Source organism: Nyctibius grandis, chromosome 1 (genome assembly GCF_013368605.1).
Source record: "Nyctibius grandis isolate bNycGra1 chromosome 1, bNycGra1.pri, whole genome shotgun sequence".
Taxonomy (NCBI): Eukaryota; Metazoa; Chordata; class Aves; order Nyctibiiformes; family Nyctibiidae; genus Nyctibius; species Nyctibius grandis.
In genome coordinates this window covers 14,221,093-14,239,697 of record NC_090658.1, presented here as the reverse complement: position 1 = coordinate 14,239,697, position 18,605 = coordinate 14,221,093, and the positions used below count along the sequence as shown (strand labels likewise).

General features: G+C 44.3%; 1 protein-coding gene across 1 annotated transcript; it reads left to right on the top strand.

The window, feature by feature from the left end:
* Positions 1–367: 367 nt before the first annotated feature.
* Positions 368–16,196, top strand: SNX5 (sorting nexin 5). The gene is made up of 12 exons (XM_068416773.1): positions 368–493; positions 9,226–9,330; positions 9,842–9,952; positions 10,541–10,662; positions 10,994–11,117; positions 11,777–11,872; positions 12,744–12,849; positions 12,930–13,005; positions 13,856–13,895; positions 13,982–14,068; positions 15,189–15,348; positions 16,113–16,196. Exons 1-12 carry the CDS (start codon positions 461–463, stop codon positions 16,184–16,186), a joined length of 1,134 nt encoding a protein of 377 aa, XP_068272874.1. The 5' UTR covers positions 368–460; the 3' UTR covers positions 16,187–16,196.
* The last annotated feature ends 2,409 nt before the right edge of the window (positions 16,197–18,605 follow it).

The following is an 18,605-nucleotide window of genomic DNA, read 5'->3' as shown; positions in this document are numbered from 1 at the left end:
CACTACGCATGCGCGCCCCGCGGCCTTCCGGGACTTGTAGTTCTTGTCCGCTACCAGCCCTGGACCCTCCCCCGCGCTCGGGCTGAGGGGGTTCGGCGCTGGAGCCCCCGAGAGTGGTGGTGAGGGGGACGTGCCTTCTCTTTTTCGCTTTTTTTTGAGTGTTCTTTGAAAACCTCTGAAGAGAATAACCTAAATCTTTAAAAGCAAGTGAAAAAGGGGAGAAAAATAAAACATTACGCCGCCATGTTGGATGAAGGCAAGCGGCACCCTGCCCTCACCCAAGATGGCCGCCGCTCCGAGGGGGCGGACGGCGCGGCCCCCGTGGGGAGCCGGGCCCGCGCGGGGGCCGCCGGGACGGCGGGGGTGTGTCGCTGGCGGCGTGAGGCGGCCGCGGCCCCGCCCCCGGCTATATGAGGGGGCGGTGGGGAGGGCGGTGAGCGGCAGGCCGTGCTTGGGCGACATGGCTTTGCTCCGGGAGGACGCGCAGAGCAAGGTGAGGGGGCGGCCCGGGCCCAGGTCCGGCTGAGGCGAGCTGTGGGCGTGCGGCCGCGCCTGCGGGGCTGAGGGCCGCGCTCAGACCTGGGCTGGCCCCGCGGGCTGTTAGGGGGCTCCCCGCCCTCTCTCCTCCCGGCAGCACCGGGGCAGTGACAGGATTTAGGTTTTGTTCGTTTTAGGGTTTGTATTTTAGTTATTAGGGTTCTTAGCCCCTGCACCCAAGGTCCTCTGAGGGCAGGTGAGAAGGGTGCTGCTGCCCGGAGTGAGCGTGGGGTGCTGCCCCTGAAAGAAGAGGTGCCTAGAGAAAGGGGGGGAAAAAGGAAGAAAAATCAGGGTGGGAAGGAGGAGAAGAGAAGGGCTCTGCAGCTGCCCCAAGGCAGTGCAGGCTGTGAGCAGAGCACCTAGTTCGAGGTGGGAGCAGGGTGACAAGCAGGGCCTTGGAGCTGCAGGAGCTGGGCCTGGTGGGGGGATGCAGGAGCTGGACCTGCTCGTCAGGACCTGTGGCTCGGTGCTAGCGATGAAGTGCTGTAGGCGCTTCTGCTAGAGGCATTCAAACTTGTGCTTCCTCAGTGGGTCAGCTGCCTGGTGTGTCTGTGACCAGCCTTCCTGGTTGTGTGGCCTGTGTTAATTAGGCTGTCAGCTGTCACTTCAGCTGTGATGCCTCTTTGCTTTGGTTGTCACATCGGTAGCTGACTTGTTTTTCCTTTCTCTGTAGCAATGCTGTAGCTTTAAGTGCCAAGGAGGCTTATGTCTTGTCTTTGAGGGGGCATGGGGTGTTACCCAATGTTAAGCATCAACTTCTTAGAGCAAATGCAAATTAAATGCTAAACCAGGAACTTTGTGAATTAATGTGTGTGTATGTAGGCAGTGCTTGGAATTATTTCTCATATTGGACAAGCTGCCTGGCTTAGTCTACCTAGTCTAACTGCAGCACATCTTGAGTAGAGGGTAAGACAGCCCTGTAACAGTCTGTGAGCGGCCTATTTGATTTTCATACTGTTGCATCTGAACATAGTTTTGCATTGTGGCTAAGCTTAACTCACTTGCAAGAAGATGACTTGTGTTTTAAGCTGTGAAGGGTGCTTAACTATTTTCAGTCTGTGTTTTCTCCAGCCTTTTGGAAGATGTGTATTAGCTGACTTGAGGGCTAGAAATACACCTGCCTTGAATAACTTTTTTTAGATAACTTCCTTTTATCTGCTTCTGTTGCATATGAATCTTTTAAAACAATCTTGGTCTAGTAGAACTGGCAAAAGTTTGTTGAACAGGCATTTTCTAGTTATTTGCATTGAGTTGTGAACTTGCTGGTGCTTTAACCTTTTTCTGCTGCCTGTGAAACTATTAGTATTAAAGTATCTGCAATTTGAGAATACTGAGTGAAAGTCTTTATAGGCTTGCAGGACCTGCAGGTGATGGATGGAGGGGAAGGTAAAATATCAACTGTCTTGCAGCAGTTGGTAACTTCGGGTGTTTATGTGCCCTTCCTAACTTAGCAGACAGGAATATTGGGGAGGGGAAAATATTCCCATGGGGAGGGCTGGAGTAGCTTTAAACTCTAATGCTAAATGGCCAAAGATTAACTAGCTTGTTCCAGGTAGTAGGGCTGTCCTGGGATTCCAGCAGCAGGGGGGAGGATAGAAATCTATCTTGGGTACGGAAACAGCAACATGGAGCTAGTGTGTGGCCAGTAGATAAAGCCTATGCCTATAAAGGAAGCTTCATTAGGTATTAACCTTGAATAGGAATCACTGGTAAGTATAAACTAGAAACTGACCCTGAGGTGGTGAAGCAGGAGAGGATCAGGATATGTAGGAAGAGGAAGGGAGGGTAGGATAAGGGTGATTGGAAATGCAGTGGGAAAGATAGTGTAATCTGTCATGGGGAGGAAAAGGCACTTCAGAAAGTGAAGCGAATAGTGGGACTGCCAAGCGAAGCTTTTGTGAATACCCTGGTATTTCTTGATGTCAGTGGCTTGGTAGTATTTTAAAGGCTCCAGACTGCAGTTAAATTGTTCTAGATCAAAATGCTGAGAGTGAATATTGTAGCCCTTCTTTCTCAGAACAGTCAGTGGAAGACAAAACAGTATGTCATAGCCTGGGACTTGCTGTTACCACACCTGAACAGCAGTTCTCAGTGCTAGATAACTTCTGTTACATGTTCTGGAAAGAATGAGGGCCTACTAGAACTTGCTTATGCTTTGCAAGAAAACTGCTTCTGCATGCTGCTGGGCCCAAAAGCAAGTAGGGAGATGAACTGCTAGCAAGGTGAAAGCTATAGAAGAAGGATAATGCACTGTCAAGGACATATAGCCTCTGTGAAGCTGGTCCAGCAGTTTGGGCTAATGACACAATTTCAAATCCATGGGAGGTGAAGAGAGTGTGGTGAGGCTGTATTGCTGAGTCTCCCTACCACCAGTTCTGGCCTCACTGCAGGAGGTCAGCAAAACATTCTTGTAGATGCTAAATGTGGCTTAGGGCTTTGCTTCTGTTGCACAATTTCAATTTTAGCTGGATGTGCTTTGTGTTAGAGATGGCATGTGGGCTAAAAGGGCTTAGCCATAGGCTGTACTCTGCAGGCAGACTGGCACAGCAGGATGGATTTGACCTGCACTGCCAAAGCTGTTGCTTGACCCCTTGAGTTGAGGAAGCAGTGAGTTGGGTGGAGGTGTCCCTGTGGGCTGCTAGGTGGAGCAAGGTGTGCTAGAGAGACTTTTGCTTAGGGTATGGGATCCTCAAATATTGATAGTGTCCTCCTTCCCACAGCTCCCTCCCTCTGTAAGGACGTGCATGACCACTTGGTTTCTGTAGAGTGATGCAGAGATCCCTCTGACATGAAAGCTAAGTGATCAGGCCAGCTTATTGCACAGCCAGTGGCAACAAGTGCTCTGGCTATAGAGGCTGCCTTCTGCTTACTTGGCAAGCACTGCACTTGGTGAGGAATGCCATTTCAATGCGACTAAATTGAGCTGTTATTCCCTCTTTATCTTTGTTTTAAGAAAAATAATTAAACTATTGCATCACTGGAGTTCTACAGTTCAAAGGCACAAATTGGGAAAGCATTTTGTATAGTGTAAGTAGCAACATGAAGACTGTATGCAAGAAGACTGGTTTGATTTTCCTGGTTATATGTAACTGACTGCTTCAGGACTGTTTCAGCTGAATGTCAGAGAGCTAGCAGCAAGTCTGTCACAAAGGCTACAAAATCAAAGCTTCACATCTACCGTATTGACTCTTTACTGCTGCATGCATGCAGTGTACTTTCAGATGTATTTTTAGTATCTTGATTAAGGGGAAAGTTAAGCTATTTGAGCCGAATATGACTGAAACATAGTTCCAGCAACTAATGCCACTAATATTTACTGTCCAGGTACTCTGAAAGGCTGCTGGTTAACTCCTGGGTGTTGAAACAAGGCCCTCAGTTCCAGAGGGTTCTGTATAAACTGCCAGAAAACATCATGATCTTTTAGAGCTCTCTAGAGAGCATTAAACTGGTTTAATTAGAAAGACTACTCTGTAAAAAGTAATGGATGCTGAGTAGTGACAGATGTAATTACTACTGAAGTCTTGTCTGTGGCTGTTGCTTGAATGACAGCAGGGAGGTGATAGGTAAGAGGAGAGTTTTTTTATAAGGTAGCTGATAATAAGCAGAAAGCTGTGACATGTAAACCCTTGTGGAAGGGGTTCTTGCTACTTCTTGGAGCCTGACTGTGGAAAACCCCTGGATTAATCTGACTTCGAGAACAAATATGGATTCTTATTTTGCTAGCCATTGGATGTTGTACACAGTTGCTTGCACTGGCAGATTCTTTTGTTAGAATGCAGAAGTAACATCGAGTCATCTAGAACTAATGCTAAAACTGCAAAGGGCGTAATTGTAAAAGCAGCAGTTCAGGCCACTCACAGAACTGAGCAGCTTCAGTGGCTGAGGGCATTTCCTTCCACTGGATGCTTGCCAGCATGAAGATGTGTTTGCATTGGGTGAGGCCTGATCAGAAATTTACGTCTGTCAAGTTGAAGCCTGGGTAGCTGATGGTCATCACTGGATTGTACTTAAATGTTTCAACTCTTTTGTTTGTTTTTTTTTAACATCTCTAAGCAAGTGCTGTAAAACTCTGAGCTGGTCATGGTAATGCTGTTTGCTGTCTCTTCTCTTGGGTTTCCAGATCAGGTGATTATCATAGTGTCCTAATTAGTACCATAATATATATTTTTAGTCTTCTGGTCCTGAAGCCTAGAAACATTAATCAGTATGATGACTGTTATTCTGGAGGACTCTGCTTGATGTCTTGTTCTGATTTCCAGGTTAGACAGTTGTGGTGGACAGTATCTTTACTGAACAGGGAAAAGTTTTTATTGAAACCTCAGGAAACTCTGGGGATCCCAATATGAGTCCCTAAAGAGGCATAAGCCTAGAAGTGGAAGGCATCAGAGAAACTGTTAACAGTTGCTGCAGTCATTGCAAGCCAGAAGCCTCTAAGCTGTTTCCGAGAAGGGAAGTGAGAGGTGAAAGTGGTGGCACTGTGCTGGGTTTGGGTGAGTGTTTCAGTTTGCAGCCCAACCCAGCTGTTTTCCCACTGTGCTACTCCAGGAGTCACCATCCTCTGTACCTCTTTGGGCATGTGCTGCAAGTAAGGAGTAATCTCTCACCAGCTGCTGAGCTTGGATTATATCCCCCTTGCCAAGGGTGTTAGGGAACAGACTGGTTTCTGGTAACTGGGATAGGGAAACTTCAGTTCTCTTGCCCACTGCCTTGAGTGCAGCGAGGAAGCAATGACATCCTAGCAGAGAAATGCCTCCAGATACAAAGGAGCTGCAAGGCATGATGGGTCAGAGAGCTGAGATGGAGTAGTTTCCTGGGAAGGTCTTTGGTTGGGTGCCTGCTTTGATAAAGGAACAAGCCTGGGGGCCTGGAGATGAAAGTTTAATTGCTCTGCTCTGCACAGCCTTTGTGTGACCATAAGCGAGTTGGTCCTCATTCCTACTTGTAGGAGGGATGGTGAAATGAAAGGTCCTGAATGATGAGCTGCTAATGCTGCAGGAGGAGGTGCTTGTGTTGATCAAGGGTTGGTGTGGAATATCTGCTCTAGGTGCACTGGGTTAGTGCCTTATAGAGCTGTGGTAACAGGAGGGGGGCTTCTTGCTTCTAGTTCATTGGAGAAATGCTGCCCCAGTACTTTCTGTTGGGAAGCAAAGCACTCCATCCTCTTGAAGTCAGATAATATGAATGCTCTCTTTGTAGTCTGAGCCTTGCTGCTGTGATTGTGTAATTCTAAAGGTCTCTGGCCTGGAGTTAGGAGCCCACGGTGACCTTCACAGGACTAGAACCATTGCCTCTGCAGTTTGTGGTGCTAGTGCAGGGGAGAAACGCCTGTGACATGAGAACAGCTTTAATCTGGCAAAGCAGTACCATCTTGTGTCCATACCTGCCCATCTCTTGTGCAGGCAACTACTAGGCATGGAAGGGTATGTGGCCAGCATCTCATCATGGGTTACTTTCTCCACAACACTTAAGAAAGCTCACAAATTCAGGACTGGCCCATTTGTGTAATCTTTTCCTTAGTTTAGCTGAGAGGAAGCAGTTTCCTTTGGCTTATCATACTTTCCAGACTCAGCAGTTCGTATTGTTAGCACTGCTGATTCTGTTTGGACAGTAAAGATAAGTAAGCAGGATGCAAAACACTGGAGTCTGCATCTCCTTGCTTTGGCTGCTAGTGTTATCAGTCTGGGAAATACTGACCAACTTGCCTTTCATTCAGTTGGCAACATAGTGGGCTGTGCTCCCAGGGGAACTAATGTCTGAATGGTGGCCTTCTACCTATCCTTCATCTAGTGCTTGAACAGGGCAGCTTCTGCCTAAATTGGTGTCAGTGACCTCCAAACCATGCACCTTTGTGCTATTTGGTCTGTGCCTTCCTAGCAAGTCCCAGAATCACATGCCTGTAGGGGGATATAATAACCTGTCCCATAAGGTCTCTGGAGAGAGGCAACTGCCCTGTTGGAGTCCTGTAGTGTTTGGAGTCCCACCATATCCATTTGCATGTGAGCAGTGCTGGAACTGCTAAGAACTGTGTTCCAGGGCATGCTCTGTAAGCTCAATGTCTTTGCTGCCAAGGCAATACCCAGGATGGGATAAAAGCCTTATGTCCTACAGAAGTCAGAATGGGAAGCTCAGTGTGCTGCATACAAGGTCTTTGCATAGTCATAAGGCTTAAAGAAGGTATGTCTCTTTAGCTGAAGTACCTCCTTCGAACTCTAGCTAACAGCTAGCATGCAGCAGATGAAAACTTTTTAGCGTGGCTAGAAGTATGAGGGTACAGTGACTGGAGTATCCCTCACTTATGCATGACAGCCTGATCATAGATGATAGCAGTAACCATCAGCGGTAGTGGGAGTCTAGGCAGGGGCAGGCTGGGTAGAGACAAATGCATGCTAGCCTGACAGCTGTGTCCTCTGCAGGCAACCGGAGAGGCTTGTCGTCTACCAGATCTGGACTGCAGTACACAGATGGCTGAACTAGAGGGAGGGAGTTTCCAAAGCTTTTGGAAGCGAAGCTTCACCTTTATAAAGGGCAACCTCTCAACAGTTCTTATGCAGCTTCACAGAAGCTGAAGGCAGCATTCAAGCTATGTGTGATATGACAGGGTTGCTCAGATGCTGTTTGGCACTGCTCGTGGACCTCGATGCTGAAACTTGTGCTTAGCATGTGGTCCTGGCTGGTGGGGTCTGTGCAGTAGTATGCTGCAGAGTGGTGAAACATCACCAGTCATGGCCCAGTTCTCTAGTGTGCTGTCCTGTGAAGGCATTCAGAATTATGTATATAAAGGATAACCTTGGGATTCAGCCTGCCTCTGACAGTCACTCTTCAGCAAACTTCCTGTGTTGTGACCTTGATCTCTGGCAGTTTCTCCCTTATGCAGAAAATAGGAATGATTTGTTAGGCTGCAGGGAGGGCCTTTTAGAAGACAGGTTTTCTAGCACAGAAACCACCATAATGTGATAGGCTTCCTGTGTGCTTCTGAAATACAGATGACTGAAGCTGGTGATCACTAGTGTCTAATATCTTGCAAAAGTCGATTCCTTGGTATCTAAATAATTGTTCTACTTGATGTAAGAACTGGATGTATGCATTAATCTTAGTAATCTGTGCTGGATATGCCTAAACTTTTTTGCTTGCTTCTGAGGTCCTGTAGGGAATTGAAGCCATTTGTCTTCAATGGTTGGGTACAAGCAATGAGGTACAACTTGATAAAAGAAGTTCAAATTGTAAACCAGAGGGAGAAATGGGCTGGTGGCTATGCTGAATCTTACTGCTCATGAGTGCAGCCTGGCCACTTCCCTGGCTTCCCAGAACAGGGTGGCACACTGAGCATCAAGGTTTTGTCTGCTCTGAGTCAGAAAGTGCTGTTCTTATAAGGAATTTCTGTTGGACTATGACTTGAGGATGTTAGTGGTGTGTAACCTAGAGCATCTTCAACTGAGAAGGCTATTTCACTGCTCTAGGAAAGTTTAAGTATGGTTGAAATTGTATTCTGGGTGTAGGCTGTTGGAATGAAGAAATAAGTCCCTGAAGGAAGATGCTGGCCCCATTTGGAACACAGGAGGTTCCACATAAATATGAGGAAAAACTTCTTTACGGTGAGGGTGACCGAACACTGGAACAGGCTGCCCAGAGAGGTTGTGGAGTCTCCTTCTCTGGAGACATTCAAAACCCGCCTGGCCGCGTTCCTGTGTGATATGGTCTAGGCAATCCTGCTCCGGCAGGGGGATTGGACTAGATGATCTTTCGAGGTCCCTTCCAATCCCTAACATTCTGTGATTCTGTGATTTAAGGCCTGGCTGAAGCACTGGGAAGGCAAGTCTGGTCTTTATTGAACCTGGTATGCTCTGGGGTCTCCTGTAAAGAGGTACTCATGTAGCAAGCTCAGAAACCTCTTCTGAGGTGCTCTAAGTGGAAACAAATAGCATTAAAATGTTGCCAGACACCAAACTCTGTCTAGAAAGGGTAAGACAAGACCTGGATTTAGGAGAGGAAGAGACTTGCAGTTACAAACAAAAATAGCTTTTTGTAAAACAAAGTTCATTTATCTTTGAGGCTAGTTCTTGTACCAGCTTACTGGGGCTTTCTTTAACAGCAAATGTGCATTCTAGCAGCAATGAATAACATGATGCCAGATATCCTGAAAATAAGATTAAACAGGTGCAGTCTTAGTGCCACAGTGTCCGTGGGTTTTGGTCCTGTTTATGGCAGACGGTTGGCACTTAGACTTCATGAGAGCCTAAAGAGGTTTCATGCCCCATTTTTCCCCAAGGTCAGCTGTTCTGCCACATATTGTGGAGGCACAGGATAAGGAAGAGAGAACTACTAGGGTTGTTGCTGTCTTCTAAATGGTGTAATAGGCTTTGGCTTAATGTGCTCCAAGTAAACAAGCTGGAGAAATACTGGAAGGAGGATGCTTCTTTTGAGAAGACTTCCCAAATACCTCTAGTGTGAACTCTAGCAATTGGTTCTTCAGACTTTAAGCTAACAAGCCTTTTTCCTCTCCTGTGTTTGGAAGGGAAGACTTGTCACAGTGGTGCGCAGGTCATGTCAAGGCTGTCATGCTTGCCCATGTGTGCTGTTCCTGGAGGCAGCAGTTTACTGCAATGTGGTTCTTGTTGGCAGCTGATGACCAGTATATCACTAAACCTACTTGATGCTTGACCAAGGCTTATATTGTGAATTCCATTGCAGCTGAGGTCTGTATCTGTAGACCTGAATGTTGATCCTTCTCTTCAAATTGATATACCTGATGCCCTAAGTGAAAAGGACAGAGTGAAGTTCACTGTGCATACTAAGGTAAGATCATGGAGTACAAAGTGGTCTTCATAAACGTTATGCAAGTAATCTGTGTATTTGCAATACACATACCTGTGAAAATGGGCTTGGCAATGAAGGAAAACTAATTAGATAGAACTCTTCCATTTAAAGGTGGCCTGAGGGCATATATATGCAGAAACTTCAGATTTCTTAAGACTTGAACGCTCTCTAAATAGAGACAAGGTAGCTGATACACTAGCTTGGCTTTGCTGAGGAATCCTAGTTTGACACCAGAAGGCTGGGGGGTAGGGGTGGGGAAACCAGCTACTGTGAAACTTCACAAAATAAACTGCATTAATGCTGTTCCACAACTGTGCCTTTTCTTTAAATAGTCTCCTTAGTAGTAAGGCTCTCAAATGAGTGCCAGCTCAGCTAAAAGGGAGTGGGCGAGGCTCTTACTAGGCAAAATAGCTTCCTTTGGAAACGGACAGAACTGTTTCTAAAAGCACTAATTTACAAAACAGTAGGGCTTCTATATCTTCTCTTCTAGACCACACTGCCAGCTTTTCAAAGCCCTGAGTTTTCAGTTACAAGGCAGCATGAAGACTTTGTGTGGCTGCATGATACACTCACTGAAACCGAAGAGTATGCAGGACTCATTGTAAGTACTTCCTAAAAAATGTAATTCTAAACAAAAGACTATAGTGATTTAAAGTGCATGCTAGTAAGGGCATGAAGTCTGCTTTGTCAGTGTTACTAGTGTTTCATGACTTGGGTGTTCTCTATGCTTCCTTTTGCCTTAACTCCCGAACAACTTGAGTGGTATGGCTCTATGTTAACTTTCCGTATAGCTCTGAGCAGCAAAAAAGCGTGATGCTTGGAGAGTTCCCAACTCTCTGGTGGTATTAATATCTGCCTGAAGATAATGGTGAAATATTCTATTAAATATAGTCTTTCTTTTCTGTCATGGTTCTTTAAGAGGCCCTGTGGGCCACAGAAGATGGCTGGCTATGGGGTGGATTGTAGAGGCTGTTCTTCTCGGTTGCTTCCTCCCTGGGGCAGGGGTGGCACAGGGCTGGGAGGGGCAAACAGGGGCCGCCTAGACATCAACATGCCTCTAGAATTCCTGGGTGCAGAGCCTTGCTGGCTTACCATGACCAGGCAAAAGGGCCTCCTTCCAGAGAAGGCTAGAAGTGATTTTGGAAAACTGTATTTACTAGCATCTATCACTAACCAATTCCTTGGCTAGATACCTCCAGCACCTTCAAAGCCTGACTTTGATGGTCCCAGAGAGAAGATGCAGAAGCTAGGGGAAGGAGAAGTGTCTATGACAAAAGAAGAGTTTGCCAAAATGAAGCAAGAGCTAGAAGCGTAAGTAGAATGAGTCTACTACCAAAAGCTGCACCTAAAGACGCCTCCTGGGAGAGCAACTTCCTTGATGGTAACTGATCTTGAGTGTGGCTGTATTGAAGGGTGTCTGCTGCTGGATACTCTTTAAAATCCTGGAGCTGGGGTGTTGACAAAAGTTTCTCTCAAACTGGAAAACTTCCTGGCTAAAGAGATTGAAAATAGCTTCTCTGTCACTAGCTAGCTATTTCAGAAGCATGCTGTTGGATATTTTCACTGGATAAACTTAAAGCGATTCTTTGTGTATTGAAGAAGGCAGTACAAGAGAGGATCTCAGTCTGTTCTTTCCTTTCAGTGAATACCTCGCTGTCTTCAAGAAGACTGTATCATCACATGAAATCTTCCTTCAGCGGATTTCTTCTCATCCTGTGCTCAGCAAAGATCGCAATTTTCATGTTTTCCTGGAGTATGACCAGGATGTAAGACACTTTTTTTTTTTCCCCACCACCCCCACCCCTCCCCCCGTCTCCTTTGAGTGAGGCAAGGTGTTAGTAGTGCCGTCACTTTTCTGGGCACAGTCAATGTTATGTAAATCTATGTGCAGTGTCAGCAAGCAGATATTGCCAGTACTTCTGTGAGATGATTAAAGGATGAAAGCCTGACCTTTAGACCTTTTTCTGCTATACATCTCAGTGTTTCTTAATCCTAGTCAAGTTGGTTAGGAAGCCAACTTTGTATGTCTTGACATCTTAAGAACACCTATAGTTCAGGTGTAGCTGTGCTGTGTGTTGCATGATTCTAAAATGGAAGAATGGAGGTGTATTAATGTTAGCACTGCATCTGTTTGTTACACCTAGTTATGTGTGATGGATGCTGATCCAAGGTATGTAAGGAGAAACTGAGCTGTTTCTGGGAATGGGAAAAATCCGTGGCACAGAATAGCTGAACAAGTTTCAGTCAAGCCATTTGTTACATGAGCCATCATTGTACAGCTTATAGGGGTATTATGGAGAGCTTGGAAATCAGCCTGCTCTGTCATATGCTAGATATAAATGATGTTACAACACTGCAAGTGTCAAAATAGTCACTTTCCCCCCTCCTCGGGATGACTTTAGAACTGTCCTGGCCTCTGTTGCAGCTGAGTGTTCGGAGGAAAAACACAAAAGAGATGTTTGGTGGCTTTTTAAAAAGTGTGGTAAAGAGTGCTGATGAAGTCCTCTTCTCTGGAGTCAAGGTAAGGTAGTTGGTTTACCTCTTAGCCTCATCTTGATTGTTTCTTGCTTTCTGCTCCAGGGAAGTTAGTTATGTCTGCTTCAGGCTTGATGTGCATGAGGCTTAGTTACTAATGCTAACCTTCCTTGTTATTGCTGTCCCAAGTTGGGTGGAGTAGCCTATATTAATTTTGACGTCTATAGAAATAAGACATTGAAGCTATAGGCTGTTAAAAAAATCTAAGTGTGTATTTCAAGTTTCTGGTAGATGAACAAGAGTTGCTTTAACACCTGATACTGGTGGGGAGGAAGGGATTACACCTTCAGCAAATGTGCTTTTGGCTTTTGTCTACTTTGAAGCTCTGAACAAATATGATTTATGGGTTTCTGCTTGCACTAGATGAGATCAAATACCAAAGACTCCTGTAATTGGTCCAGCTTCAGCTTTTCTATCATGTTGCCATGGTAGCTCTTTCTAATAGACTTGCTGTCCTAAACAGAATGTCGTGAAACATTACAGTACATCTAATGTTTGGTGTGGATGTGAAACAAGCTTGTAAACTGCTTACTGCTTAGCTACTGTGTGCAGCAGACCTGGGAAATAAAATTCCAAGAGTTGGTAGCCCTCTGATACCAACTTGCTGGTTGCTTCAGACAACCTGCAGTGTTAAATAGTTGAGTCTCAAGTCCCTCTTCATCATGAAGAAGAAACTTGCCAAATGGCTTGGTTTGTCAAACCCTTGGCTCAGGGTCTTGTCTTGAACTCTGCTCTTCAGTAGAGATTGGGCATAACGGTCAGGTGGCTATGGTTATTTCTTTGGCCCTTCACAAAATACAGAAGAGCTTGTATTCTGCAGTAATGTAACTGACTTAACAGGTCATACTCTCTTTCAGGAAGTAGAAGACTTTTTTGAGCAAGAGAAGACTTTTCTTGTAAACTACTACAACAGAATCAGGGATGCGTGTGCAAAAGCAGATAAGATGACAAGATCTCATAAAAGTTAATCTTTTTCAAAGACCTTTCTAAAGACCTTGCAGTCTTGCTGATTTCAGCCTGAAAACCTTGTCTTGTTCTTGCAGATGTTGCAGATGACTATATTTATACTTCAGCTTGCTTGAACAGCCTGGCATTAGAAGAACCTACAGTTATCAAAAAGTAAGCAATTCTAACTGTTCGTAAACATACCCTGAGTCTGGGAATATCAAGTTCCTTCTGTAAAATCCAGGGGATTGAGTCATACCTGGTTTGAGTTTCTTGAATTTCAAGCAAGTGGCATTGAAACTTTCTTTCCTCTGATGCTCCTGGTGCGGCTGACCTGAAATTATCAATGGCATCTGACACTTAACTAGCCAATCTTTTGCCAGTTATGCCCTAGAGCTGAGTTGCGCTTGTCATCAAAGCTCCTTCTAAACAGAAGTCTTGATTGATTCCACCACCCTGCCCAGGTCACAAACTCTCAGAGAATATGGGAGAAAAGGGTTGTGCGTCTGTGTTCTAATGTGCTATTAAATACAACCACAGCTTACCCTAGGCCTGTATTATCTTCTGGACCTTTGAAGTTCCAGAGTAGTATGGTTTTTTAAGCTATGGAAACCTAGTCACTTTTCTGAGGTGAATTCTTCCACCTCTCTAAACTTTGCTATCAATTTACCAAGACCTTGTTAAAACAGAGTATATAGCTGAATAAACAAGATGGTTCATCTCTGTTGGAGAGTAGCAGTGGGGAAATTCGCCACAAGACCTTTCTGATCTAGAGATCAGTGTTTTACTTTCAGTGGTGTCTAGCTGCTCAACTGTACTAGTCTGTTAGGCTGGAATCAGCACCTCTTGCATTGAACCTTTTGTCCAGGTCTTTGCCTAGACCTGAGTTCTTTTCAAACTGTTGTCTGGGTCTGTATGGAGGAGTAAACTCCAGCCTTCAGCTTTTTGGTTTCCTGTCAATTGGTCCTGGCGTTTATCAGACTAAGAAGTATCTAAAACTTGTTTATGCAATTTTTTCCCCTAGGTACTTGTTGAAAGTGGCTGAGCTCTTTGAGAAACTCAGGGTAAGAGAAGCTTCGGGGGGGAAAAAAGAATCTCTGAATCTGGATGTTGCTGTTTCCTGTTACATACCATCTGATCTTTTCTGCAGAAGGTAGAGAGTAGAGTTTCGTCTGACGAAGACTTGAAGCTTTCTGAACTGTTGAGATACTACATGCTCAATATAGAAGCTGCTAAGGTAAAGAACAGTTTTCTTTTTGAAGCTTAATTTTATTATGGGCATCATGGCTCACTCAGGTTTTTATTTGCACTTTAAGAAGACAGGAAGGTGGACCCTTGTTTTGCCTAAGAAACCTGGCACTCCTAAACCACAGCAGAATACAGAAACTATATATTGGCTAGCTGCAGTCCAGCCCACTTACAGAAGGGCTGTTTAAGATCTCTGACCATTTTTTCTTTGGCATGTAGAGAGGAAGAACTCAGATTTCTGTAAGTAAGTTAGAGCAAACTGAATTTGAGTCTGCAGCAGCATTCTAACCCTTCCCCTGCCTGAGTACTCATGACTTGTCAGTAAAACCAATGATGACTAATTAAAAATCCTGAAGTAAATACCAACTAAAATACTTTAGCATGAATATGCAGTAACACGTGAAGGCTATTGGAGTATGTACTTCCAAGAGGGGTTTGGTAAACTGATGTGACTGCAAAAGCCTTGCCAGCAACTCTTTTCTAACCAATACTTGACTTGGCAAGCGGGTGACTATGCTGAGAAATGGTATTTAGGTATAACCTGATGGGCCTCTTCATCTAGTATCATAACTCTAATGCCATGTACCCTGGAACACTCACTACAGGCTCCCTATGTGTGGTGCACTGCTATTTAGATACCAAGACTATACTGCTGCTAGATTAGAAAGGAATTGGCACTGAGACCTGTACTGCTTCTCATGTCTAGGTTAGTATAGTGCTTCAGTCAAACTATCAGATCTCCAATGAATTAAATGATAGTGTATCCCTTACTGGAAACAGACTGAGGGGAATTCAGAAGGTGCCATTACTCATCAGTGGAGAGGCCCACCTTATAGAGGGATAAAGCTACTTTAAAGGAAGAAGTGATGCCTGTAATAGCCCTCGGACTTCTTTGACTTAGGCACAAGTGGCTGTACTGAATACTTGATACTGCACTGGTGAAAGACTCCTGTTGTTTTGTAAGAGTATAGCAGGTTATAATAGTGTGTTGGAAGAAGCAGAATCTGGTGCTGAAAGAACTGAAACCTTCTGCTGTTAAGGTAGTTGTAACCTCAGTTTGGGAAGTAGTCCTCTTAAGGCTTTGATGCACTATTCCTCTCTACTTTCAGGATCTCCTGTACAGACGTACAAGGGCTCTTGTTGACTATGAAAACTCGAACAAAGCTCTAGATAAAGCCAGACTAAAGAGCAAGGATGTCAGGCTGGCTGAGGCACATCAACAGGATTGTTGTCAGAAGTTTGAAAAGATTTCAGAATCTGCAAAACAAGGTAAAACAGGTTTTGCTATATTTATGCTGAAGGGAGATCTTAATGCAGTCCAGGCCTCTATCTGACCTTCAACTACTGAAGGCTTCTGAACAATCCTGAAGCAAGTGGTCTGGACATCCCAAGGGCAGTATAAATGTCTGTAAAATTAATGCAGCTGAATAGTTTTAAGAATGGTCTAACACTGACATTGCTCTGCTTCAACCAGCCTTAATTATAAGCCCCTAGTATTTGCTTTCCAGACTGAACTGTTGTTCTCAGCCTCCACCTGAAGGTAACTTCTCAGGCTTCCAATTACCTCAATTAGAACTGTGCAAACAGGCTTTTGCTCTGTCCCAGTACAGCCGAGTGCCTCATACAGAGTTTCAAACACTGGTTCTTGGTTGATGCCTTTGGACAATATAAACCAGAGGAAACATGCTTTCATGATACACGTGCTACTACTTTAGTGTTCTTGGTTTTTAAATGTTCTGTGTTCTCACAGCTTGTATGGTTTACTTTAGTTTTATTCTAGTTGTCTTCCTACAAAACCTTTCTGTCTTAGACAAGCTGTCTATTTCCTCACCAAGATGTTGGTGTTGTGGGATGAATGCATCTTGTGGCTAGAAACAGCAAGACTAACTCTTGGATGTTTTTGTGGTCAAATACTGTAACTAGGGCTGTAACAACAGAACTCGCAATACATTACTGAAAGTAATGGGGCATTACTGAAATTTCAGTCACACTTCGTACATCTGTCTTATCTTTTTGTTCGTTCTTCCATACAGAACTGATGAGCTTCAAACAGAAGAGGATAGCAGCATTCCGCAAAAACCTAATTGAAATGGCAGAACTGAAATAAAACATGCAAAAGGTGTGTTCTTTTTGGAATTTAACAGGCATAGCTTGAGAGAAGTGAGTATTGTGTAACTTGGAGGATTTGCTGGGTTCCCTTTAAAACTAGGAAGTGTAAAATAGAACAGCTGGGCTCTTTAGCTGAGATCTGAAGAGAGGAAGGAAAGGAAGTGAAAAGCTGTAGGTGTAGTGCGTACAAAGAACAAATGCTGACAGTCTTGTCTGTCCCATGAAGAAAGTTGTTTTCAACTTGTCACTCCTAGGTCACCAGCATATTGCACTGCAAGTGAGAAGTCTCACTTTTGCAGGTAGTACACAACAGCTCACCTAACTTCCCCTGAGGCAGGGAACCCCCTCATCTGTGGGGTTTGACCCTTCCTGCATCTAGAGGCAGCTGCTGCTTAAAGCGTTCCTGAGTGATGTGAGAGCACATCCTGCATCTTGTGACCTAGATGTCAACCTTTCTCACTTGGCTTGTCAGTGAAAGGGGACTTGGCTCTGCCAAACTTTACTGAGCAGGCTTGAAGTAGGCTACAGAGATGACACCATGTACTGCCACCTTAATCCAGGGAAGTGTACACAGGTTACAGGGTCTGCTACTTCAGTGTAGAGAACAAAGCAGGAAGCCTTAGGAAGAGGTAACTGTGCATCCTCAGTTTCTTTTGAAGAAGAAAGGTCTAATTTCCCACTGCTTGAGAGTCCTGGACTTCATCACAGGTAGCTACTTCATTGATGAGCTTGAATGGGACATATAAAAGGCTTGACAATGCTGCTCAGTTTGGACCACTTTAAAAACTTGCTACTCTGTCTCTTGTCCCTCTCTTTCCCACAAACTGAGTCATGGTTGCAGGCCTGTAGGAAGAGGCAGATTGCAGACTGTATGATCTGGTTTTGATGCTTTACTGCTTGAATGCTTGTCTTTGCAGTATAAGCTCTTTAGCATTGTCACAGGCTACAAAATCCTGGGATGGACCTACTAATTTGGAAGCTATTTCATTGTGGAAGGCAGGATTTAAATTATTGGTTCATACTCATCTGAAACTAATTCTCTTCCTTTCCAGAACAATGTGTCTCTCCTGCAAAGCTGTATTGACTTGTTCAAGAACTAAGGCGCCTTATTCTGAAAATGTGAAAAAAGCATCAATTGCACTCAATGACCAGGGGCAACTTATTGGCTTGACTTCATTAGCTTAAAATAAATATTGTCACTGAGATTAAGTTTGACTAATACTTAAACATGTTGATAGTGATACGTTAACTTTCTTGGTATAAATGAGAGCTGGATTGTTTGTATGAATTGTCTGGATGTGGCTAACATCCTGTTGGCTGATAACTCAAAATGAGTCAAATGTAAGAAATCAATTTGCTGATGACTGACTTAATCTAGCAGAAAATGTTTTCTGAGAAGAACTCTTTTTTTGCAGGATCATGAAGAGTCTGTCTCTTCATAGCCCTGATATATTTAAAACTTGCAAGTGGGAGTGACTTATAATTTTATAAAGTAAATATCTTAACATTCCACTTCCCAGACAGATTTCTACTACAATATATTTTGAATTTCTATAACTACATTCAGTATTTGTACACTTGGGCAATACAGCAAATAAAGATGTCTGATACAACAAGCTGGTTTTTGTATAGCAAGACTTTGTGTGGGATGTAAAATGACAAACTGTGGTTTCAGGCACAGACCTATCACAAACTACTCATCACCTGGAGCTCTTCGTTCAGAGCACTGGAGACAAGTATTTGACTCAATAGGATTGTTCTTGGAGTGGGTGTTGACATGAAATGTGGAGACTTCAGGTCATGTTGCTGTTTGAGTAACTCAAACTTTTACTTCCTATATGCTGCACACAAAGGAAACCAAGACTTTCAGAAGCATTGATATGTATAGATGGCTTGGGTTCCTTCAGACTACTTCACAACACTTCATATTTTGTCAATCTTTACACCTCCTACTAGCAACAAGAGGCTATTTAGAACTTCAGGGTTTCTAGAAGCACAGCCCTTGCCAGTCTTCTATAAGATAAACCTCTTCAAACTAATTATGGCCAACTGGGCATACACTGCGATAGCTGAGACAACTCATCTTTCTAGAGGTTGGCTATCACTTGGCATATATGGATATAGGTTGACAAGCCATACCCTTCTAAAGGCAGCTTTCTGAGTAAGAAGAGTATCTAAGCCTTCTTAATTTCTTGTGACTGAACTTCTACTCATGCTTGAAGTAGGCTATGTGGCTATGCTCTGGGCAGACTGCCTGAAGCAGCTTCAACCAGAGAACCGCTTCGAATGGTCAGCACAGCAGCAGTATCTAAGGACTGTTCAATAGTTTACTTTTCCATGACCTATTGCCTTTTCTCTTTGGTACCCCATCAAAACTGTGCAGCTCTTACCAGGCACACCATCCTGCAGCACTCTAG